Source organism: Oryzias latipes, chromosome 22, assembly GCF_002234675.1.
Source record: "Oryzias latipes chromosome 22, ASM223467v1".
NCBI lineage: Eukaryota > Metazoa > Chordata > Actinopteri > Beloniformes > Adrianichthyidae > Oryzias > Oryzias latipes.
The window spans coordinates 5,652,096-5,677,444 of NC_019880.2; the positions used below are offsets into that span (position 1 = coordinate 5,652,096).

The following is a 25,349-nucleotide window of genomic DNA, read 5'->3' on the forward strand; positions in this document are numbered from 1 at the left end:
CTGAATGGTCAGTTTATAACTAGAATAACGTCCACTATAGAAAAATATAATGAAAAAAATGTTGGATTAGCTAGAACCTAAGAAAAAAAAGTAGCAGATCAAGAATGTATACTCTGACGTGACGAATACATTGACTTAATAACAGCTGTTTATTTTTCTATGGAAGTTTATGGGATTTCGGCTTCTTGGAAATAGTAGGTACTTCCTGTTTGGAATGTGAGAGGGGAGGGGGTCACTCAGTCCAGTTCTCATAATCAGACAGTCAATGGCTCAGACACATCAGGGTGGAACTCTGATGTGGAATCTGAAAACATGTCATGGACACCGCCTGCCTTTTCTATGTGGGCGTGGCTAGTGAAAACATTTCATCACTTTTTCAGCCTATTAGAGAATTGGCTGTTAGATACCAAAACCAGAAAAAAAAATTCTGAGCGTGATTTTCTTTGTTTCTCTGCATTGCTAATAAGATTATTTCACGCTCTCTGTTCCCATAGCAACACATGATATTTTGGGATGCGCATTTGCACCTTTTGCACAGCAAATGGATCCCTCTGTTCGTGGTCCAGGTATTTTTCCAGGTTGAAAAAGGTGTCGAAGAAAATGTGAGCCATCCGGCAGCGCTTTAGATCACCCAGGGTTATCTTTCCTGATGGAGACACAAGAACGCGGTAAGATATCACAGCGCAGTGCTAACATGTGATGGCAAGATGAAGAAGGCTAAGAATTCTGACCTGTACTTTCAGGTTTTACCAGATCGAGCATCTGGCAGAGCAGATCCTGGAAGGGAAGTGGTTCGATGCCCATTCTTTCCATTCTTTCACACTGCTCCTCGTAGAAATACTCGAGCTCAAACATGGACAGAACACCATCACCATCCAGGTCCATGCAGCGAAACCAATATTCTATGCTGCAAAGACAATCATAAAAGTAAGCAAAAGTCGCAGAAAACCACAAACGTTTACACAAAATTGGAACATTTTTGGATACTTAGCCTTGCCTCGTTAGATTTTTCTTGTCTTCTTCAGATATGAGGAACCAGACAAACTCAGCGTAGCTCATTCTGCCTTCTCTTTGCACAGCATTACCCCTGAAAACAAAGGGATAACATTCTTACATGTTCTGGTGATATAATCAAATCGTCCATTTTTTTTTATTTATGGGTGTGTTTCTACTTACCGAGTAACCGCCCCTGAAAACAGTCTCTCAATGATTCTGTGTGAGGAGGCTGTCAGAGCAGAGGATGATAAGTTCAAAGTTTCTGAAGCATTGAATAGTTAGTAAATTGTTCTTCTCACCATGGTCGTTATATCTGCCCAGGTCTTTGGGATCAATATACAAGTCATGGTCAGTGTCCAGCTCCCAAAACTTGCAGTAGATGACATAGAAGTGTTCATAAGAGAAGTAGTCAGTGATCTGGTTAATGTCCTCCTCCTCCTCCAGCAGGGCCAGAGTTTGGAGGAAGTTACTCCGGCGCAGCTCCATCATCGTGATGCGGCCTGTCCAAGAACGGTTCACCACGTAGTAGATCCGCTGAATCACCTGTTTTAACACAGCAGCAAACTCATTGTAGCATTTAACACATGAAAAAGATATATTTCCAATCTTTGAAGTCTAAAAATAGTTAAAAAATGTAAAGTCTCACTCTGATCGTCTTTTAAAGCACGTTGTCTAAATTTTGATTATGCCAATTTTAGGCAAAATCAAAAAGCCTGTCATTTACTAGGACATAGTTTCTGCAGAGCAGGGGGAGTTCATTAGAAATTCACCTCTGAGTTGTGGGCGGGACTCTCTCCCTCTAGCTTACAGCCCCTCACACCCCACAGTTAACATTATCAGTGCAATATCTGAGCTATCCAGCCACACAGTTTGGAGCCAGATAGCAGCTCAGACGAGGAAAACAAAGACGTTCATGGATCTAGTCAGCTTTGAGTTGATTTATCTGAATAGAGCTTTGTAAAAGTTTGGATGATGTTTGTTTTTTTAGTGGGCCAAACACAGACACGCCGCGGAGGCCGACTCTGGGTTGACGTCATGAAATGAGCGACACCCACAAGGAGCGAAAGTCAGAGCCTCAGAGATCCAGAAGTCTTACTTCCAGGCTGGAAAAGAACTCAGGAAAATAACTTATTTTTTGGTTTGCCAAAGGTAATTGTCAGGTAGGGAGGGCTGGTGAGCGTGAAGGACCCAAAATGCATTTTTGTAAAAATAAATTGGTGTAAAAACGAAGAAAAATCGCTTTCACAAAACTTTATTGGCTGTGAGAGACAAAATAAACTCTGAAGTCTATATTGGACCATAAGTACACACAGAACTAAAATAAATCCTGGTGACCAAATGTCACAATTTTTCTGCATGTAAAATGTTAGCTAATATTAATATATAGGTCTGTGTAATGTAGATGTGTGGAGAATTGACTTTTGCAATTTGCTCTAAAAAATTATAATGGAAAATTATAAATTTAAGCTAAATAGCAGCAAAAAAAGAATTAAAATAACAAACGTTAAAAGCACACATGAACCCTGCACAGTTTCACATTTTTCAAAAACTGATTGTAAAACTGTTTTCTTTATCCATTGATCATGGATGTAGTGGAATTAGAGCACCTTCCCAAACAAAAAATCTTTTTTTTCTTCAAATTTATTAAACTAATTCTAAATTTATTACACTTCTTTTTTGGTGAATAATGTTTTTAAAAAAAAGCTAAAAGTCGAAACCCAGTTGATTAGCGCTTGAACTCTTGACATGGACTCTGGTGCAGTGGAAGCTCATGACCCAGACTTAAGGCGTCTTAAAATGGGCATGCAAGGGGCCACGGCCTCGCTAATGTTTCCGTGGCGTCACCACATGCTGACGCAAACATCTCCGCACTGCTGTGAAGCAAAGCTGCTGTGGCACGTGTCGCAGCTGTCTCCGTCAACATCCACCGCTCCGTTACACAGCTGAGGTTCACAGAGGCAGTTATGAAAGCAGCGTGATGCCTTCACTGACATTAAAAACTGATAGAGTCTGAGATTTGAGTGTTATATGATTGGCAAAGCGAGTCAAATTGGCATTACAACTGAACTGAAAGAGAAAAACAAGAGTTCCTCATTATACCTGACTTTGCCTTTGAACGTTGTATTTCTAACCTCATTTTCAAACCAGCAATCAAACATTAAAGCACATCAAGATAGTGGTTAAATGCTTAAAGTCCCCATCCAATTATCTTTTGGTCATCTATTTTAAAAGCTTTCCCATTGGTCTTTAAATTATGATTATTTTTAGACAAAATCAAAAAACCTGTATCGTTTTTTAGGACATAGTTTCTGCAGAGCGGCAGGAGTTCATCAAAAATTCATCCCCGAGTTGTGGGTGGGACCGTTGGCGTGGACCAACCCTTCCCTTCTCCTTCCCGTTGCTGAGAGCTCTTTGTTTACATGCTCTGCCACTGTCTTACAGCCCCTCATACCCCCCAACCCAACAGTGCGACAAAAATCCATGGATCTATTTGTCTACAAGTGGATGCATCCAAATGGAGCGGAGCAGGTAGCCTGTGGTCCGCCCAGCATATTTTCTACGTAGGTTCTTAATACACCACCAGGCGCTACTTGGACACATCATCAGTGATAAACCGGAGGTCATAGGCAGTTTCGGGTCTTTAATCATCAAACACCCTCGCTCGGGCGACCCAGCCAGGGGGATCAGCCTCGACTTGTGTCCAAGTGGCCCACTACTCCACGGATTCCCCCTCCGGCTTTCTCCGCAGCCTGAATGATGATTTTGATGGCTCTTCTGCACAGCTGACCTTTACCGCACAAGAAGAGGCAGTGGACGCGGTTCAAACAAGCGATATAGGAGCAATGCACACGCTCAAACCCTTAAAAAGGACATTTTAAGACACAGTGCTGTGAGTGAGCTGCTGCTACAAAGATTGGTTGGCTCCAACATCAGGCACTTTTTCCATTACAAGTAATGACCTAATGATAAATGTATAGGTGGCAATACTTCAGCATGAATGAACATCTCAACTCTTAAATTTGTTCAAGTGTGTAAATATAATACGGACTAACCGTTGTTATATAGCGTGAGTGGAACTCGGGGGCGTCTTTCAGAAATGTGAGTCCAGGATGAGTGTCCACTATGTCCTAACCAGACAAACAGGAAGATTAGCTAAAGTTAATATTAACAAATGTCTCACAAAAAAAAAATCACAGAATTGTGTAATGTTTTAGTTGCTCAGCAGTGTTGATAAGACACCCACCTGCAGGAGAGGGATAAAGTCTTCCTGTTCCAAGTAATTAAATCCCGGTTTGGCTAACAAGTGAATAAACTTGGATGCGTCATCGTTGCAACCGTGCAACAACCTGCAGGAGAGCAGAGGTTTACGTGCCTCGCCAAATAGGTTTTTTGGGCTTTTCTAAAGCTTTTCTTACTTTTTCCACGTCGCCACGAATGACTGAACTGTCACAAAGCCTGTCTTCTCTCCACCTGCAGTGTAGAACATGGGGGCTTTCCAATACAGCGGACACCCACAAACCTGAACAGAAGCAAAAGTCAACAATAAACAACTGCAAGTTTGTTGTTCAATGGTAAAAACGGTTTTGACCCAAAAAAGGGGAGAAAATTAAAGAGATGATGCCAATAAAACCAGCAAGTCTGATAATTAGGGGACTCCTTCACTTTATCAACAAAAAAATTCATATTTTTCCATCAGTATTTTCTACATGACTTCTTTTTAATGAATCTATCAATATTTGATCCACACACCCAGTGGAGGGCACTGTAAACTGGTACTTCCTGGGCTGAAAGATTTGGTACTTATTTTTTAATATGTGAACCTCCAACTGAAAGAGCCACATGACAGTCCCATAAGTGGCTTTACTTTGCTTTGATATGGCTCCAGCTCATTTGTCCAGAGCACATCTACGCCCCGCAACACTGAAGGCAGCAAATAGCCAAACTCCATGGAAATGCCTGATAGGACTTAAAAAGTTGCGCTTTAGTCCCTGACTCAAAAAACAACAAGGTAGCCATTAGAAAAAGTCAGCTTAATCACAAAAGTAATAAGAAAAATCACTTATTTGGAAGAAAAAAACTCCATCTCCTCACAGAAGACCTCTCACAGCTACAGTGTCCTACACTCCAGTGCAGCTTTCCTTTCTGAAAACCATATCTGAGGTTAAATCAACAACCTGCTGGTTAATAAAAGTTTTTTACAGAACCCACTGATCTGGTGTTTAGTGATAATAGTTTCGTAAAGTGCTCTGAAAAAACTGATCTCTGAGCTCCTGTTGGCTTCAAATCATTGATGTCTATCAAAGATTGACCCTGACAGATCTGCACAGTTTCTGTATCCCGATATCCTAATGAAAACTGGGTTTGTGGATCAAACAGAACCATGGGATCTCCTGAAAATTAGGAGGGAATAATTTTAAACAAAAAAAAATGTTCAAATGTTTTTTGTTTTTCTGTGTTAGAATTAGGAAGTGTTTTCCAACATTTCACCTTTGCAATCTTGCCCATTTCATAAATGTCAGCCTTCTCCTCCTCCAACTCAGCAAAGGCAGTCTCTATGGCAGCAATGGTTGAGTCGTGGGTGGCAGCAGGGCCCATGGCAGGGAGCCCACGGGGGTAGTAGAACCTGGGAATGTTTATGGCAGGAGGGGGGCTAATAATCGCTGGGGCTGGAGGAGGGCTTGGTGAGCGTGGCGCTTGGGGCGGAGCAACTGTGGCAGGTGCTGGTGGAGGCGTGCCAGGCTTCTTTTCAGGTTTAGGCTGCACCTGAAAACAAAAAGCTGAGATCAGCCGCAGAAAATATGACACTACCATCACAGGTCTGTTCAGTGAAGACAGTTGGGGAGCTGTTGCAGACAGCACTTACAATCAATGCATTGACCACAACTGGTGGAAAATAAATAAGTTCATATTACCCTAAAATTGTGGGGAAACTGAAAATTCTACAAGCTTAAAATATGTTTTGCACCTCAGACTTCCAACAACACAAATGGGATAGAACGTTAGTTTGTGAAAAATCTGTTATGTACACGCTTTTTTAAAGTTCCGCTCTGTTCCCAGTGTCTTTTATTTATAATTATGCTGTTTTTGGCCAAAGATTTTTAGGAAATATGTTCTGCAAAGTGGCAATCTTTCGTTAGAAATTTGCCTCTGAGTTGTGGAGTTACCCCGCCCCCCTACACATCACCTGTTTACACGCCCTCACGCTTGCTTACAGCTCCGCACAACCCCAACCTAACATTGCCGGTGCAACAAAAATGGTGAGTTGTATTGGAGCTATCCAGCCATTAAGGCAAGATGCCAGCTTTGCTTGGAAAACAAAGACGTAAGTGGATTTAGTTGTCTGCACGTGAATGCATCAGAATGGATTTGTTTTATTTTTACATCACAAATACAATCTTTTCCAAAAACATGCATTACCAATAATCTGACCATTCCACAAGACGACAGTTCACACTACCATGAATGGATGGTGGGATGACATGTCCAGTCCAATGCATTTGCTCTCTTTCGGGGTGGCATTAGAGAGTTCACAATGGAAAAAAAGCAGAACTCCATCTAAACCATGTGGAACCCGGTGGAGCTCCAGGAGGAGCTCCCTGGTGACTCCACTTGGACCTGCATGCGGCGTATATTGAAGTGGACAGCTGTACCAAGCCTTTCCTTCCCAGCGTTCATTCTATCACCCTATTCCTGCAACTCCTGAACTATTAATACCTCACCGGTATCCGTCTCAGAACAGTTTGCTGTCCACCGGCATGTAACTCTGCAAATAGAAGGGCAGCAAAATGCATCTACTGTACACCATGTGTGTTTGCGCATACTGAACACGAAAGGAAACATATCCAGACATAACATCTTCACGTGTTTAGTTTGTCATGACTCTACAGTTCCCTCGTCAGTCCTCTGAACTGACTGACCTGCTGCTGTTGGAAAGACTTGAGTCTTTTCTTGAAGCGTGAGGGGAGAACAAAGTCACACCCCCTAGCCAGAAAGGCCAGTTCCCCCCTCAAATCAGGGTCCTGTCGCAACGATGTCTCCTTGATCATCATCGTGGGAGATGAGAGTTGCAACCTCCCAGTAGATATGGCCACCGATGCGTCCACAGACACCTTGATTGTAGCTTTTCAAGCTGCTAAATCACTTAAGAGAAAGGTGAAGAGAAATCCTTGCTGAACACCAATGGTATCCACCAACCAAAACTTGGTTGAAGGTCTCAGGAACCCAAAGGCATACCCAAAATGTTCTGGCAAGAAAGAGAAAGTCATAAAGTCTCTGAATCCTCCAATATTGACTTGTGTTAATAAACTCCAAAGTGTGCGTCCTTTTGATAAAAATTCCTGCGGGGGATCGGAAAGAAAAGGCAATCCTCAAGCCTCATGTGCAGAGCGGTTTTATGACCGAAATTGCAACTCGGGAAGAATCCCTGCGCCTGTCACCATGTCAGCTCTGGATAGACGAGCCCGCTGACGCCTGCCTGGTGCCTGCCGCTTCGAGCTGGGCTCTGACAAACTGCACATTTGATCTGGGATCTGCTAATACACACAGACCTGATAACACACACACAGCAACCCAGCTGCCCTTAGCATTCGGGCGGTGGGTGAGAAGGGGGGTGCACACATGGGTCCATATTTACAAGTAGTATTTTTGCAGAATCTGAGCACTCATCTGTCTCTGCATGACTCTAAAGTTAGCCAGCAGGAAGTTACAGCTCAAAACAGTTGAAATAATTTTAAAGCAAACAGGAAGTTTCTGTTGTTGCTCCGACCCTGAAGTGTCTTAACCAGCAATCTGAAATACTTTCGTAGAAGTAATCTGAGGCGTCGGGTGATGAATCAGTGGCCAGAGCACCTGTTCTTCATTTGTTGACATGGAGTGTTTTTCATTGGACAGCCTAAGCATTTCTTTTTGAACATGAAATATCTTCAAATCTACTAAAGTTTATGCTCATTTGAGCTTCAACTGATGCCCTTTTTAGTCATATTTTTTGTTAGGTAGTTAGGCCATTAAAAGAATCAAATCATAGAGCATGTTATGGATATTAACACTTCCCAGTGGTCGGAAGTCTTTGGTCATTGATTTCGACATTGTAAACAAAAGCAGAAGGTGCCAGACCAAACTTTTTAAAGTTTTTACAGTTACAGATGTTTTTTTTTGGAATAATGAAATCTAATTTTCAGGTAGAATTATTTAAAAAAAAAAGTTTTTTATGGTCACAAGTCACTATCGATCACTAAAATAATTAGTGGTGGTGTGGGAGCATGTATTTTCACTAAAAAATGCCACAAATGGACCCAAAGAAGAAGGAAAAATAGAACAGCTGCATTTTAAAATTTACATATAAAGGTAAAACTTTTCCAAGGTTTTTTGAGAATGAATATTTCCTCTCTACATTTAACACCCAAGTAGTCACAAGTTCAGGTCCCCTTCCTCAAATTTAACATTTTAATTGATTTTGTTTAAAAATAATTCACTTTTCTGCACCAGGCACTGGACAAAGCATGGAGCATAGTGGTAGTCCAAATAATTGACTTATTGAAATATCTTGCATCTTGCAGATGGGTTGAGTTATTACTTAAATAATTTTCTTCTGTATTAATAAAGTATATCAATCAATTCATTTTTTAAATTAATTGGACACAGAAAACTGGCTGACAAGCATATTTTTGGCTGTAGACCAGAAAAGAAAGAAACTTCCCACATTAGACCTTTAATCAAACCCCAATGATGCTACCATTCAACAGTCGATGTTCTTACAGAAAGATTGATAGATTGATGCGTTTTATCCAAAGGACGAAAAGTCAACTGGATAAAATAAAAGGAAATGGAATGAACAAACTTCTCTCTGACGTCATCCACTTTATTCTAAATGGAGGAAATCCTGAGGATTGAACTTAGATGTGTACTTTGCCGCCATCCAACATTTGCAAAAAACGGCCAAATGGGCCAGAAAAAGCCAGAGTTTTGATAAGTCCACCCACCTGTCCATCTAAAAGACACACCCCAAAACAACTTTTGTTTTAATTTTTTTTTAGAAAAACAATAAACAGCTAGCAGATAAAAAAACAAAACAAAAATAAGCAGGCGGATTCATTTTTTATTTAAATTGAGACTTTTTAACATGAAATCCAATAGGAGATTTCTGCCATATGAAACCAACCTCCAGTGGTCTTTTAAGGAACTGCAACATTTGGTACTTCCAGGTTTACCGTTTTTATAAGATCTACTCCTATATAATTATCTTCTAGCTGGAACAGGCCATTTGTTCATCGTGCGATCCTTTCAGAGTTAAAAGCACAGGTTTACACCTGATGATATGTTGGACTCATCTATCGTCCTAACATTTGTGGTTTTTGACAGAAAGGGAAGAAGAACTCCATGCAGGAAACAACCAGCACCCCAACCCCACCCTGCTGCCAAACAGTAAACCAGCCTTTACAATGTGATAAGACCTGTCAGGTTGTCATGTGAAGGTCTTTCAGCTGAACCCAGACTCAGATCCAAGTCTGTGGAAGGTTCCTTTATTAACATTGACCCAGTTCTGTCAGAGTATGTCACCACCGGATCAGCATTCAGATATGTCCCCTATAACCTCACAGGCTTGTACTTTGTATTTGCACTGTTTCCTGTGAGGTCACACATGCTTCTACATGTTCATACGTCTTTGGTGTGAGGAGTCCTTTTAACACTTATCCTTATTTGTGGACAAAAGGTTGGGGTATCCTTTGGAGTGGAGAATCCTGCTCCCTCTACTGTTGCACAAGCCCAGCCAGTACGATGCATTTTTAAATCTCAGGAAATGTCTTGAAAATCATTTAGAGTTTTTTTTTTTTTTTGCTTCTCTGTGGTTTTGCTTCTGGTTTCTTCCATTTGTGGCCCAGAGGAATCATTTTTGGGGGGAATAAGCTTGATAAGTTTGACTCCCTGCCAACATCCCACATGGGAGACATGGCAACGTTCTGACAGCGTGTCCGTTTGTGAAGACGTTCCAAAATAAATGACTCACCCAGTGAGTTTTTAGGCGACCTCTCTCAGCTCCCTGCGCATCCTACTGAATTCTTTGGAACAACTGGATTCTATACCGATGCCAAGGTCACATACCGATCCCACACTGATACACTCACAAACACATTGTCTTCTTTTGGCTCCTCACACCTTCACGCTGCACAGGGAAACATTGTATAGCCTCTATCTCACAAAAAAACAGACAAAAAGTCCAATACTTTCACACATCGAAAAAAAGAATCCCTGCCTTTTTTTTACTCCTCTTTGTTTTACATCTTATTTCTTAGTCTGATTCTTTAAGTCCCTAAGCTTCCTCTGCACCCCCTAATCGACTGTAGCAAGGTATTTAAGACATCGTAAATCTCCCTTGATGTGTGTATATGTAAGTGCAAGAGAGTAAAAGGAGCCAGAGCAGATGCCACCGGGGCAGCTGTGTGCTCTTTTCCTGCCCAACTGTCAAGTCAGTACCTCCCCGTCTGTCAAAGCGCTCTTCTTGGTCCCCCCCCCTTACAAATACTTACAAATCTGGCTTAAATTATCTTAAAATGTAGCCATCAAAGGCAGTGGGACTGGCCTAAGTGCCCGCTCCTGATAAAAAGTCTTTCCAGGTACATGAAAGGAGCCTTGAGGCCAAACTGTTTCCTTTAATTAGGACTCATGCAGGCAGCAGTGCCATAACATGCAGCTCTTTTCATGTCAGCATGTTATGAAAAGTGTCGGAAGAATCGAAAGTAAAGCAAATAATTGTAATTTTCTTTTCCTTCAAACAGAAAAACCCCTCAGGATATCAGCTTTGAAGTAATGTTTTCATTTACTAAAATACTGTGCTTTTTTCTTGAAAAAAAAAAAAGACTTCTTCGTGTGACCATTATTGATGCACACGTCAAAAATGTAAAGTTTTTAATACAATAAAGTACAGTAATTCACTTTAACGAAAGTAAGAAATCTATGTTACGGGAATGATAAGAGCAGGAAACAACACCTTACACCAGTGGTCTGTGCTGTTTGTTACTCGAGAGTAGAACTGTCTATATAAATGCCTCCAGGGCAGCTGGCAGCTCCTTTGGGGTCTAATATGTCTGTGTCTCAGTAAATCAGTGTAGAGTTAAAGCAAAAACCACCTAAACTATTCATTATATTCTTTTACCCCAAAATTCGGTAACATATTTCTGTTTCTATGTATGTTTTTATTTGCATTGTTTGCAAATTTGTAAGACTATATTACTTATGTGCAAAGATACAATAAAACTCGTATATGTTGCCAGGTTGGAAAGATTCAAGCATTCTTTAAAAAAACAAAACAAAAAAAAAACTTTTTCTTAAATATTCTTAGGACTGGGGGGCTTCCTTGACTTATTTTCAATGTATTTTTAAATGCTGTAAAATTATTTTAAACTTCTTAAATGCTTATAAATGATTATATAAAAAATACAAATATTGGGGGGGGTCATATCAGGGGGGCTTTCACATCAGCTAGTTTGGTAGTCAAAAATGAAAATTTACCTAACTTTGGAAAATGTAAAGCCAAATTGAACTCTAAGAATGGTGTGAGTGAAGAATCTTGAGAAGTCTTCTTAAGTAGAAAATCTCAAAGCAGGATTCTGAGAAAGCAAGATTCACAGAAAGTAAGTAAGTAAACGTGGTGGACTGAGGCGGTGGGAAATAAAACAAAATTTCATTTTTCCTTCAAGGCTTAAAAATAATTCAAACAATCTATTATCATGGAGTTTGAGCCACTCTCACAAGTGCATTGTGAAAGCTAACCAAACCAAATAAAGGGGGAAAATTGTCAGCAATTCCTAACCGTGCAGATAAAGGTCATCAGATTATCGTAAATGCAGTTGGGGGGCTTGCAACTCTCCAATCAGGGCAGATTTAAGGCTTCTTTGAGGTCAACACACCATGAGACGGAAATGTTTTTATTTTTTTCCCATGAGAGCATGGATTGAGGAATTAGCTTAAAAGAAATGTTTTTTGGAATCCTTAAGAGTAAAAAAAAAAAAAAAAATCAAAAAACAAGCATCAACACACCAACTTCCTCAACACACGGACGCCCCTCCAAACATCAGCTCCATGAAAGTGGCTCACTGTGGAGTGTAAAATTATCTGTGCAAGTTAAGTTGGTGATTTCATGTTTATTTCTGTTACAAGAACCAGGCAGACTTTACACACCCACATATATACAGCACAGGGTGGAGGAGCTGAGGCTCAACAATGAAGGAGTTTTCGTTATACGTTTAAAAAATCGGATTCGCTCTGACAAGTCAACAAATTTTGTTATTTCAAAAACCGTTTTCCTGATTACTAAAAGTTTGTAATGGTGATGGCTTTGAAGCGGTTTCATGAAGCAATGCAACATTTGAGATGCTTTTTATGTTTTGGGCTCTTTAGTTATTTGCTCTATATGGAAATTGAGCTGATCTATCTGCTTCTGTCACTTCACTATTAAACATCTGTGACCTGAAGTTCTTGGAACTTTAATTTGCTGAAATATTTTCTGTGTCACAGTGTTGGCACAAGATTATTATTTTTTTTAATTCTGGTACTTTATCTTAGTTTATTTACAGCAACATTTCTAAGATGTTTTAAAGTTTCATTCCGATCATCTCTTGAGATGAGATTTTGAAAGCATTCCTAGTTGTCTTTTATTTATGATTATGTTGTTTTAGCCAAAAATTTCAAGGACACGGTTTCTGTAGAGCGGCAGAAGATGAATAGAAATTGTGGGCGAGTTTTCCTAAATTTTAGCTGTCTTTTATATATTTAAGGGTGAAGGGATCTGCTTCTAGTTCCCACAAAGCATCAACTTTGAGATCTTTAAAGCTAAACCTGATGAAGACCTTTAAAGAACTGCATCAAACAATGGATCGAATTCTCTTCATAATGTCACAAACCACCTAGGTGTTCAGTTTATATACTCCCAACAGCATGCATCTGGTAAAGAAAAGAATCCTCTACAGGCTCCAGAAGTAAGAATTTCCTGCCCCTCCCTCATCATCTCACATAGCTGCACCTTGTTAGGACACATTTGCAGAGCCGCACAGAAAATTCTGCAAAACCGCGTTAGAATTGGATGGACAGGAAAGCCTCTGCACTACAAACACTTTCTAAAATAAAAAATAATCAGTGCATTGAATGAAGCAATCCTTCACAAAACCAAGGTTTTATGGTCGCTCCACTTCTTCTAAATCTTCTTATGTGAACCTTTTCTATTAACTTTTAAAAACGAGCATTTTTCTGATTTAGCTGAAATAACCAAAATAAAACATGAAAAAGCACAAAAATGAAGGAAAATCTTGACATCCAGAACATATATGCAAGTTTCAAACTCTTTAGATATTAGCAATTTTTGCCTACTGGTTGAAAGTAAAAAAAGTCTTCCTTTTACTCCTAATTCTACTTTAATGTACCTTTTAACTGTCAAAGACTGTGTCATTATTTTCACAAATTCTCCTTATCCAGAGAAGTTTTTATTTATAACATCATTGTTTTATCCTGCAGTTCTAACCCAAGCCCGATTTAACAGGCGAAGGTCTTCCGCCCCTCCCCGTCTGTGCGACAATACACAAACACACTTTGGGCCAGCTCTGCCAAATGCCATCTCCATGGCGATAACCCTTTCCCTGGATTGAGCAGTGGAAGGAATGCACTCATGGTGACCGCGCCAAGTGTGGGAAATACAACCCACACTGCTGCTTCTCTGCTTCTTTATTCTTACTTCCCTTAAAGACGGACACACACATTCACATAAACACACACAAACACACCTTCCTTAGGCCCCGCCCTTCTGAAATCTGAAGAGTGTGAGTGCTTCTGCTGTGGCAGATGAAGTGAAACCGTGCAGGTCACGGTCCAATTCACATCCGAATCACGGAGGAGTTAAAAATCTCAGCTATTTGAGGGGGAAAAAAAGCTCCCTGAGTCATCCTATTAACAGGAAATATTTACCAACCTGTTACATGGTAAAGCAGGGAAATAAATTTGAATGCAATAAATGAAGCAAGCAAATTAGTTCAGCCTTTCCCTCCTGTCCTTAAATCCAGAATCACAGCACACTGAGTTGACAGAATTCATTTATCTACTTCATGCTTTCTTCAGGAAAAAGGAAAAGCATATTCTGAAATCCTTTTTAGTCACAAAACCTCCAGAGGATGGCGCTGTCCATCCTCTGTTTTATTTGGATCCCTGCAGCATCTTAGACAGTTCAGCCTGAGAGTCACTAGAGGGAAGCAGCAGACAAAGCAAAACTTCAAATCTGTTACTAAACTTTACCCGCACCGGACTGAAAGATGATGCTCACTGCTGCCTTAATCAAATGACCTTCTCGTCTAAATCCATATTCACAACCAACATCCTGTGTGCATCAAATCTGAAAGGACAAGCTGAGAGGATCCAACACTCTTAGGGAGGTTTCTGTAGGAAAACCTCTGGTGAAGTGAATGAAAGCTTCATTTAAAGGGGTGATGACGTTCAGGAACACTGGCAAGCTCCAACACATGGAAAGACAATCAACCACGCCTACAACAGTTCACAAAACAAATCCAAAATCCTTCTGCCCCCACTCAGTCTCCCCAGGTGCCGGTAATATCTGAAGGGGTCTGTCAACTAATCACATGTGAGCAAGTGATTTTCTGGGAGTCCCACCACCAACCTGCAGCTTGTAAACATGTTGTGGTGGTTTCCATGGTGACCCAAAGGGAGGCTCAGAGATTTAACTCAAAGCCTGAAAACTATATAGAAGTTTGTAAGTGTAACATTACAGCTGGAGGATTTCCAAGCTCAAAATGGGAGTGGAAGGTGGTGCTGGTGGAGGGCTGTTCCTGATGTGTTGGAGTGGATGCAGGAATCTTTTTATGAACCCTTTCGAATACTCGTCCATATTTCATCATCAAACCTCTGCTTAGAACTACAAACTATATTTAAACTCCCTTACAGTCATAACAACCAAACATTTACCCCCAAAAATCTGAGGTGTGAATGTATTCATGTGTGCGTTTCCACCCTGGTTCAAACCTTCCACGCTTGGCTAAGTTTCCTGCTGTGACCTCATTTCCTGTACAAGCAGGAGGGGAATGATGTCATCCACTTGCCAGCCAAGAATCAACAAATGCAGTCATCGGTGGCGACCCCCACCCAGTAAATGGTGTCTATATAATCCTCTCGAGTCAAGAACGCACATTTTCTGTCTTAAAGGTTGACACATTGCTTTTCTTTCTAGACTAAAAAAACATGTTCAGGAAAGGCTGACGCAGGATTTTGTGTTAGTTCAGGTGTGATTGTCTTCACTGTTCCTTATCATTTAGTTTTTTGTCACCCACTATTAATAAACTTCATCTTTTTAAAAGACGCTGAATGCTGATGTTTAGGTCAACAGATAGATGACTGTTGAATTGTGAATCCCCCCCCCATCCCCCCCAAAAAAACAAAAAAAAACACAAAACTAGAGAGCTTCATTACTTCATGTGTGTTTTGAGGCACAACCCAAGAGCAGTTATTGGAATTCCGGAATGAAGTACATTTAAAAATCAAAATGCAAGTGCAGTTCATCAAGTACCCACAAGGGTATCCTCAGTCACTCCAATGTAAATAAGCAAGCAGACAGACACTGCTAACCAATTGTTAAAACAATATGTTTAATTTTTTCTTCAAAAAAAGGTTTTCTCTTGCCAACAAAATACGCTAGAATTATTTTATTTTTCTGACTGTAAGTCGCTCTGGAGTACAAGTCGCAGCAGCCAAAAAATGCATTATAAAGAAAAAAAAACATACATAAATCGTACTGGAGTATAAGTCGCACTTTTGAGAAAAAAGTCCAATGCTTCTGAACAGTTCTGCCAAGCCCTGCGTAATGCTGCATCCACACCAAACGTGTTGCATGCATCAAAAATGCACGTCAGATTCAATGCTAGTCCAAAAATGTGTTCATAAACTTGATGCTCCAGAGGCGAGTAGGAGGAGCCACTGTTAACATTTTTAGCCTGATCAATACATGAAAGGATTGACTGTATATCTTATTTACAATAGAAGACATGGATGATGTTGAGAGATCAGGTTTATTTATTTTAAAGAGCTCTACGAAAGCATTGGTAACCACGTCTCCATCTCTGAGTACATGAGATCTTCCAGAGTCTTTTTTTTTCCCAGTGAAGTTTTCCTTAATTTTTAGAATTACATATAAGACACTCCTAAGTACAAGTCGCACCCCTGGCCAGACAATGCAAAAAAACGCGACATTCTCAGGAAAATACAGTAAAATACTTCTTTTGTTTAAAACCAAATATAACTTTATTGATTTTCCGTCATACTCTGCAAAAATTATAGCTAGGTGATTTTCAAAAAGAAAAAAGAAAAACTTGCAGAGCTGGCTTTGAACCTACCAGCATTATTGCAAAGCAGCAAAACATCTGAAGCAGTTGGCAAAAACATGCGGGAGGGTTGATTGAACCATCGCTTTGGCAGCACTGGATGCAGCCAGGAATGCATCTGTAAATCATGTCAGCGCTGACAGCACTGGAGCAAAAACATACATGTTAAATTTAGTCATTGATAATCCCCAAAGGACAGATGATGAAGAGGACATCTACCTAATCTACCGCAAAGTAACCCAGCTCTCAGCTTCACTCCTGCCACTTCTCTGACTGATGTAGTTTTGCCTCTGATTTATTTCCGTTGCCATCCTTGTCACCGTGGAGATTAATGGGTAGGCTCTGACAGGTGCAGAAAACCCTGTATTAGTGTGTCAGCAGCAGAAACAACAATAAACACTTGCAAAGCAGAGATGGAGATGCTACTTATCGAGGCCAGTTTCATCCTCGGGGCTTAGCAGAAGTCCCCATCAAAGCCTTGAACGTGCCAAGGGAAACATAGCTACAAATGTCCCCGAGTGGACTGTCTGCAGTTTCAGCGTGAGACTTCAGCTGCATGTGAGAAGACCTACCTTGTTTGCAGTTTGATTGGCAGTTTAATGTATTACTGAGGAAGGGGGTGGGATTGGCGCTGAGGAATATTAGCATAATTCCCAGAGTGCCAGTATTGGTATTGGGTGTCTGGGAGCTATTCCCAAACTCAGCTGTGACCCACAGTAGCACAGAGTCAACTTACACTGAGCCAACAAACACATTCTCGCACTTCAAGAAAACAAACTTTTCTGTTGGTAAAATGTGTGTACATATGCATGCATTTGTCCACAAAAGAAATTGCATTCATATATTTATGCCTGCAAACATGTAAAAAAACACTGGAGGACATGCGGTGTCGCTGCACAGCTGCATGCAGCTCTGCTTACATTGTGGCGACAGTGGGTCTGTTAGCGAAATGCTGTAGTACAGAGTGGCGGACAGATTTAGGTCTCTCTCACACCTAGTTCAGCCAGGGATGTGGGGTAACGATACCATTAACACTTGCTGTTCCAACAGCCCCACCCTTCCTGACCCCCTCCTAGCACGCTCCAATCAGCAGCCCTCGTGAGGTCTCTCTCCCCTGCACACAGCAACAACTGTTACTCAACCATCCCAAAATATCGGAGCAGCCAATCAGAGGGCAGGAGGAGAAGTGCTGGTCAACGTTGGGTTGCTTCTTGACTGAAGGTGAAAGGACGGTAAGAGGAATAGCCCTGAGTGGTAGAAAGGAGACCAAACAAACTGAGGCCGGAGAGAAGCAGGTTGAAAAAGTGATGAAGGATGGATGTGCATACGGACAGTGAGGGAGAAACAGCATTGTATAATGACGTTTGTGTGCTGGCTGTTCAGTTCCGACAGTGGAAGCTACCATGGTAACTTCATAAATAGATGCCCTACATTTGAGAAGGGCATAAGGTTACACAGCTCAGAGCATAAACACATAAAACAGCAGGGAATTCACTAGGTAGAAATATGGATGGAAGAAAAACAAACAGAAAAAGCTGAGTGAAAGCAAAACAAATGAAGAAAAACAGAAATAATTTGGAACCCATGTTTAGCCCACTCTAAAACAAGCGGTTGAACACCTACCGTCTGAGCCAGGTTGAGGTAACTCTACTTTTTGGAATTAAACACTGCAATCAGTACATTATCCACGCAAATATGAATAAACACACGCTCCAATTCCTTCTGTCTCACTCTCTTACATCCCCAAATCCCTATTCAAAATGTGCCACCATGAGGAAAGCAAAACAGTCATCCTCTCCACACTTGCAGAGCAAAACACAAGCAAGAAACCAGGAAAATTCAACAAAGGGCATCTCCCAACACAATGAGCTATTATGCTCCATGATTCAGAGCTTCAGCCTTTCCCATTCAAGCCTAGGATAGGGAAGCTGAATTGGCATGTCTGTTGCACTTAATTACAGTAATCACTGAAACCCATCAGTTGGAGCTGCATCAGCCTTCTAGCAGCAATAAAATGCTTTGTTTATTTATCCAGGACTGACTTACGCGCTTTGCGTGCTGCAAAAAGAATGCTTACACAGTGGCATTTGATATTTACTGGGAAGAGTATGGCTAAATGCAGTAACTTCCAAAGAAAACCCGAGAAAATCAAAAGAGATAACATGTGTCCCTAAAACACCTACGTTTCTGCAACTACTTCAAATGTAGTGGGTTAAAAAATAAACAAAGTTATTGTGGAATGTTTTAAAAGAGATGACTGCAAAGTTTGCATCACTCTTGGCCCATTTGATTGTGTTTGACTTACTCTGATTACCTCTGGGATCTGCTGGATGAGGAGGGTTGAAGCAGCTGCAAGTTCACCAACCGGGATGGCAGTCTCTCTTATGGCTTCTTCTGTCGGTATGGGATCAGGAACTGAAACGCCAGCTAAGACAACAGGTGATTGCTCCTCCACTTGCGTGTTAGGGTGCAAATGAGAAGATTCTGCTGGGGCAGGGGTGGGTTTGGAATTAAACTCATTTGTAGGGTCTTCTGCAACTATATCTGGAACTGGTGTGAGTGCAGGCAATGGTTGTAGAGTTTTTTCAGGTACAGATGTTGCTTCCTCAGCAGTACTGTTACTTGTCTCAGACACCACAGGCACAGGAATGGATGCGGATGCATTTGCCTCACCCTGTTTTGTCACCATAGATGTCACTTCAATTGTGGGAATGGATGGGGTGGTGGAAGCAGCGGTTGCGTTAATGCTTTCTACTGGGGTATCAGCTCTACTGGATGGGACTAGTGTGTCCTGTAGGAGTCTCATTACTTCTTTCTCCTTTCCACATTTCCTCTCTACACTCCCTGTACCCCCTGCTCCTGAATCCACCAGCTCCTGGGCAAAACTTTCAATGCTCTCCAGGATTCTTAACAAAAGCGCCCCATCTTCTTCCTCAGTCACAGGTTCACTGATGTCTCCTTGGGGAAGAGTAGTGCTCTGGGAGGTCATTGGACTGTGACCGTTGATGCTTAATTGGCTGGTTGGATTTGGAACCTGGAACTGGGGTATTTTTGGCTGAGTGAAAGACTCATTTATAATAGCTTTATTTCCTTCCCTCTTTCTGGTTTTAACAGGAAGTGGAGGTTCAGTGTTTCTGGGGTGGCTCATACTTTGAGACAGATTTTCTAAGTCCATCAGTAGCTTGTCTATATCCTCATTCTTCTGGGAGGAGGCTTTGTTTGTTGGGACTGTCGCAGCAGGAGGCCAAGAGGGGATGTAGCCAGAGATAGAAGCCATAGGTTTTGAGGAGTTATAAGGTGTGTGGGGTTGCAGCTGTTGTCCCAGAATAGTCCCATTTTTGTTCAGATTATTGTTCACCCCTCTAGATGGAGAGTGTATCTGCTGCAGGGGATTTTCTGAAGTCTTTCCAATTTCCATTTCCTCTTCCTCAATAAAAAGGGCTTCCATGGGGGACGCTGGGGGAGTGTGGGTGTAGGGCGGGATCGGGGAGTTTCGTAAAGGGGAGTGACTTGAAGAGGAATTACAAGGTGAGTATGTTAAGGGTGGTAGGGACAGAGTGTTCTGAGAAACCGAAATATTGGGTGCATGCTGCAGTCCGTTGGTGAGTGGAGTATCCTTTGACTGGGTTAAACTCTGAACTGCTACTTTCTGGATTGAATCAGATTTTAAAGATGTAGTTGAAGTTGAAATAGTAACACTCTTCGGGATGGGAGGTGACTGCACCACGTCTTCATAGCGGGGTGGTTGCTCATTGCCAAATATGGGTGAGTAAGGACCCTGTTGGATGGAATGGAGAGTGTTAACCAGCTCAGCAAGATCACTGTGCCCACCCCCAGGTGCACCTTGGAGCCCCTGTACACTGCCCCCCAAACTTCCAAGACCTTCCAGCTCTAGAGGCAGTCTCTTCAGGTAGGAGCTAAGTCGGGTCATCACAGCTCTATAAACACTGTCCGGACTTGCTCCCCCTTCCTCCGGACCTCCACCTGCTTTGCGCTTGATGCACTGCTTTATGATGTCAGTGCATTTTTTTAAGTCTTCAGAACATTTGAGCAGGATGTCAAGACAAGCACGAATGTCCTCGCCACCACCACTAGCAGCCTCTGCCCGCGTCTTCTCCAACAGACGGGCAATAAGGTTCTCTTCCCCGAGGGTGGTGCGATACAGAGAGGCAACTGTGTTCAGACTCTGGTCCAATGACCCAATACTTGAAAGACTGCTTGTTGATCCACCGCCTGCTTTGTTGACTGCTGACAATGTGGCTGAACTACCGTTTAGCTTTGTCTCTTCCAATCCTGTTCCTTTTCCTAACATAAATGGAGGTGTGTTCTCGTCGTTAGAAGTTACCAAATTATTTGATATGTTAGTAGTTGTCATGTTTGTCATAGAGTTGGTACTGAAGTGACCATAGATGATCTCCAGGTCAGTGGAGCGACGATTAAAAGAGTCCGGGCGGACTTTGCGACCTTTACGAAGAGTGACATGGCTTGATGAGGACAGACGAAGCTTGTCAAAAGAAAATTCTTTGAGCTTCCCGCTGGCCAGGTTGATGGCCTCTTCAGTAATGTCCTTCAGGCTACAAAAAGAGCTCAAGTTCCCAGTTGATCCACCACCACTGGGGGTCTTCTTACCTCGCCATGTCGGGCTGTCCTCCCCTAAAGACAAATTGCCACTGCTGCCTGCTCTCTCTAGTCCACCATTATGAATAGCCCCCATAGATACACAAAGTTTACCGTGGTTAGGGAGTTGCTGAGTGATCAAGTTACTGGTGTGAATGGGGGAGCTGGTGAGGTCATTATATGGCGGGTCGGGGGCCACAAGAAGCTCCGAGCATGTGCTGCGGTGCGCAATGGCGCAGTCCAGGCCCTGGGACAGCGCCCCACATGGCCCACAGCAGTAATGCACAGCATGAGAGTGCGTGCGTCGGTCCACCACTACGCTGTTGTAACAGCTAACACTGCTTACAACCACACGATAGGCAGCTGCCATAATTTAGATAGAATAGCATAGGCAGAGCAAACTGATATGTATGTGTAGTATACTTGGTGCTTAAAAAAAGTTCCTTCTCCTTTTTATTACTTGGTTTTAAAATAGTCAGTGTTTGGAGAAAGACAATTTATGTTCAAAATCTGAAACATCTTGCTGAAATAAATGGCCTTGTATCCAACTGGAGTCATTTTTTGAGTCAGGTTTTTTGAGAAATAGAAATGTGGCAAAAAAAAACATCTGAAAAAAAACAACATCAATTTCCTGAACTCATATTTTCATGCTTTTAAAGCTCGATTAAAGAAGCAAAGACAATTTTTTCGGGGATCTGGAGCCCTCTTAATAACAGCTGCACAGCTCTCTCCACAGGCAGCTTCTTCCTGTCCTCTGCAGCAGCAGCTCATTAGCCACTAATGACAACCATGGAGGATAGTGGCAGTGAAACATCCAGCGGGGGCTTTGAAAAAAACACAGCTCCAGGGGCCTAATCCAAGGGCAGAGAGGTTTTTACATCCATTGAACTCGTATTGAAAAAACCCTTTTCTTGAAAAGATGGGAAACATTTGCTGACTCCAACGCTACTGTAGGATGGCAGGATCACAGAACGCTTCTTTTCCCAAAAATCCCTAGTTCAGTTACGTGGCTTCGTCTGAATGGCACCACCTGCAAAAGGAGAGAAAAAGAGGGAACAGAATGGAACAGTGCATTAGTGAAATTGTAATCAAAATACAGAGGACTGTGTCTCAACTTGGTGCAAACAGCATAAAGCACTGGTCTGCATTTGCACTTTCAGAACACTATGAAGCTGAGGAAGCTCATATACATCTCCCATGAAGCCTGAAAGTGCTAAACATGGACCGACATGTCTACCATCAATCCAGCTGTTTACAATTACATTTCCCAACTATTGGGCATCAGCCTTTTCAGACTAATCCAACTAAATCTGAGCCACAGCCACTCTCAAAATGTGTTCACATTTTAATGATCTATTCATTACAAGCTGTTTTGTTTTGGTCTAAAGAAAGGAAAATGTGTGTTGATGGAGTGTTTTTCATAGTAATCCTGTTTTTTTTCCTTCAGAATGTTTTGTTTGAAGACATTTTAACATAAAGCAACTGAACCTTGTTCACTTATTTAAAGCAGCTATGGATTCAAGTAAAGCCAAAGGCTTTAAATTATCCAATTAAAATAACAGCGTTTCTAAGAACATGATAAAGAGAGAAAAGGTTCTGTTCTGCTTTCCTTGAATGCCCAAAGTGCTTTAACTGTCCCATTCAACCATGCACAAAATAAAAGAAAACCTGTCATTTTCCAGGACATAGTTTCTGCAGAGCAGCAGTAGTTCATTAGAAATTTACCTCTGAGTTGTGGGCAGACCCGTTGGTGCAGAGATACCCCACAGCCCCTTCACCTTCCCTTTGCGGAGCAAAGTGCCCGCCCAGCATATTTTTTACCTCACAGAAAAGCCCTTTTTCAAACTGCTTTTTTTCCGTCTGCTCCTGATTCACAAGAATTTGAACAGATAAATACTCATTTATTCATTCATTCATACATTCATCTTGTCTATCTTATTTATATGTCCATCATCATTTAAAAAAAAAACTACATTTTAAAAATTTTGATTAGAGTGGATCTATAAACCTCCATTTAGCAGTCATTCATATGATAAAAGACACACCAACGCTCCAACAGCAGAACTTTAAAAAATAAAAGTAAAAATGCTTACTTGCTAAAGTTTGTCAGACAGATTCGTCGCTGGTATTAAGGGTGGAAACGTTTTAGGATGTGCAGTTATCAGAATAACCACAGGAAGAAAAGCTGGAAGGGCACCGATGTGCGCTGCAGGATTCAACAGAGCAAAACAAACTTTCCTGATCAAAAGCGTAAAAAGAGAAACTTGGCAACGCCTAAACTCTGTGAGGAACAAAAAACAACATTCGACTCATTCATGTATCATCCTTTTCTATGGTCGTTTTTCTAACACAGCTGGATGATGCTGAATCAGGCTCTTCAGCAGGAAATCATGCTTCCTGGCAAGTTGGAAGTGGAACTGTTGAAAATTGACTACTGCAGGACGTCGATCATCTTCTTGAATTCAGGTTAACACAAACAATGACACCACTTCCTCCTGTTGGTGCATCGTCTGTTCTGTTTATGTCTCTGTAAATGGCCGCTTCTGGAGCTGCTGCACAAAAACAAAACGTCTACAGTAACCACAGCACCAAAACCAGCCCCTCCACTTGACCTCCACCAGGAAGCTCTCAATTATTCACATCAGCCACACGCACCAGCCCGTTTGGCCATGCCTGTGTGTCTGTGAGCAGCAGGAAGCGCCGAGTGCTCTTGAGCTTCTTCAGTAAAGCCACTGTTTCCCTTGCGTATGAGTGTGTGTGTGTGTATGTGTGGGTGGGTGTATGAGTGTGTGCTTGGTAAAGGGCCAAGAGGCCTTTTGGAACAAATGGATCTTCATGAACAAGACCCAAGAAAGAACCTCAAACATGCCCACAGGAAACCAAGACGTGTCCGTACAAGAGCTCCCTGCACAAAAACACACACAGTCGGAAGAACAGTTTTTATGCTCACAAAAAAAGCAACAGTAACGTACACAAACTGAGTAAAAGATGAGGTGTGCATTTTGACTGAAACAACTTGCCATCAAATCAGTTTGCAAATTGAAATCAACTTCATCTGATCTGGTGTCTCTTTCGACTGCATGAAGCTAAATGCATCCAAAGTCCTTATTTGACTCATAATCTGCTTTTTAGTTAAAACATTTACTTAAAAACTAAAGAAATCTCAGGAGTTTTTCTTTGTCCCATCTTCTCATAAAAACTTCACCTCGAGCAAATATCCCCAAATACTCTATGATATAATATTCCAATAAACCAGTGACTTCTGTAAGACAACGCAGGAAAAGTTTTTCTTTTTTTAATGGTTTAATAAATAATTATGACTTTTTAAAGACCCATTTCAATGAAAATTGTGTTTTTAACATGTTCTTGTGGGATTTTGCTGATGATGGAGGACATATGTAAAGAAAAATTTGGTTTAAACAGCATTTTTTGAGTATTTCTTTATGTAAAATTGTTGTGAATCAGGAGCTGATGAAAATATGCCTTTTGAAAAATAACCTATTTGTTATGTAGAAAATACACTTGTAGAGAAATAGACTTGTGTACATCTTCGTTTTCTTCGTCTTAGCTGACATTTGGCTCTAAACTGTACAGCTGGACAGCTCCAATTTGGCTCGCCAATTTTGTTGTACTGGTAGTGTTAGTTTGGGGGTTGTAAGCAAGCGGGACAGTATGTAAACATAGAGCTCTCAGCAACAGTCAGGAGGTGAGCAGGATTGCACAGCGCCAAACGTCCCGCCCACAACAGCAAGGCGAATTCCTAATGAACTCCTGCCGCTCTGCAGACACTAATATCACAAGAAAACAACTTTTTTTTTTGACTAAAATGGCATAAACAAAAATAAAAGCTCACTGGTAATACTTTTACAATAGATGATCCAAAGATGATTGGAGTGGGTCTTTAAAAAGCTTCTGTTAAAAAAAAAAAAAAAAAAGCTGATTTTTTTTTTTTTTTTGCAATCTCTGTTGCTGATGAGAGGAAAGCTCAGTGCCATCAGAAACATTTAAAGCACATTTTTACAAATCCCAGTAGTATAGTTCAAAGCCAAAATCTTTAGTGGAAAATATTAAAACAAAAGTTAGGGCGCTTACAGACGCGGCTATATTCCATATTTGGTCGTAGCCTCAGTAAGGCGTGGAAGCATTCTCTGCTGATGAGTTTAAATAATAATATATTAGATGCTGTTGCTGATGATTTTATTTTTCATACGTCCATAACAAAATCATTGAAACCATGTATTTCCTGGGCCACATACACCAAAAAGAGAGGAAGAAAACTCCTGTTATTCATCTTTCTGTCATATGGAACTCCTTCAGTTGAATGGCACTACAACCAAAACTTTTTTCTAAGCAAGACGGTCTAAACAA

At 41.3% G+C, this 25,349-nt stretch overlaps 1 protein-coding gene across 4 annotated transcripts in view; it reads right to left on the reverse strand.

Annotated features, from left to right (window-relative positions):
* Positions 1 to 25,349, reverse strand: part of ppp2r3a (protein phosphatase 2 regulatory subunit B''alpha) — a 59,157-nt gene that overhangs the window by 2,748 nt on the left and 31,060 nt on the right. The window contains exons 2-11 of one of the 4 annotated variants that reach the window (XM_020713792.2): positions 18,670 to 22,011; positions 5,485 to 5,760; positions 4,413 to 4,516; positions 4,241 to 4,343; positions 4,050 to 4,124; positions 1,296 to 1,539; positions 1,177 to 1,225; positions 998 to 1,087; positions 732 to 907; positions 528 to 646 (exon numbers count right to left, since the gene is read on the reverse strand). In XM_020713792.2, the coding sequence (XP_020569451.1) occupies positions 528 to 646; positions 732 to 907; positions 998 to 1,087; positions 1,177 to 1,225; positions 1,296 to 1,539; positions 4,050 to 4,124; positions 4,241 to 4,343; positions 4,413 to 4,516; positions 5,485 to 5,760; positions 18,670 to 21,351 (3,918 nt within the window). In that variant the 5' untranslated portion in view covers positions 21,352 to 22,011. The other 3 variants (XM_020713793.2, XM_011490175.3, XM_020713795.2) reach the window with 3 other exon arrangements.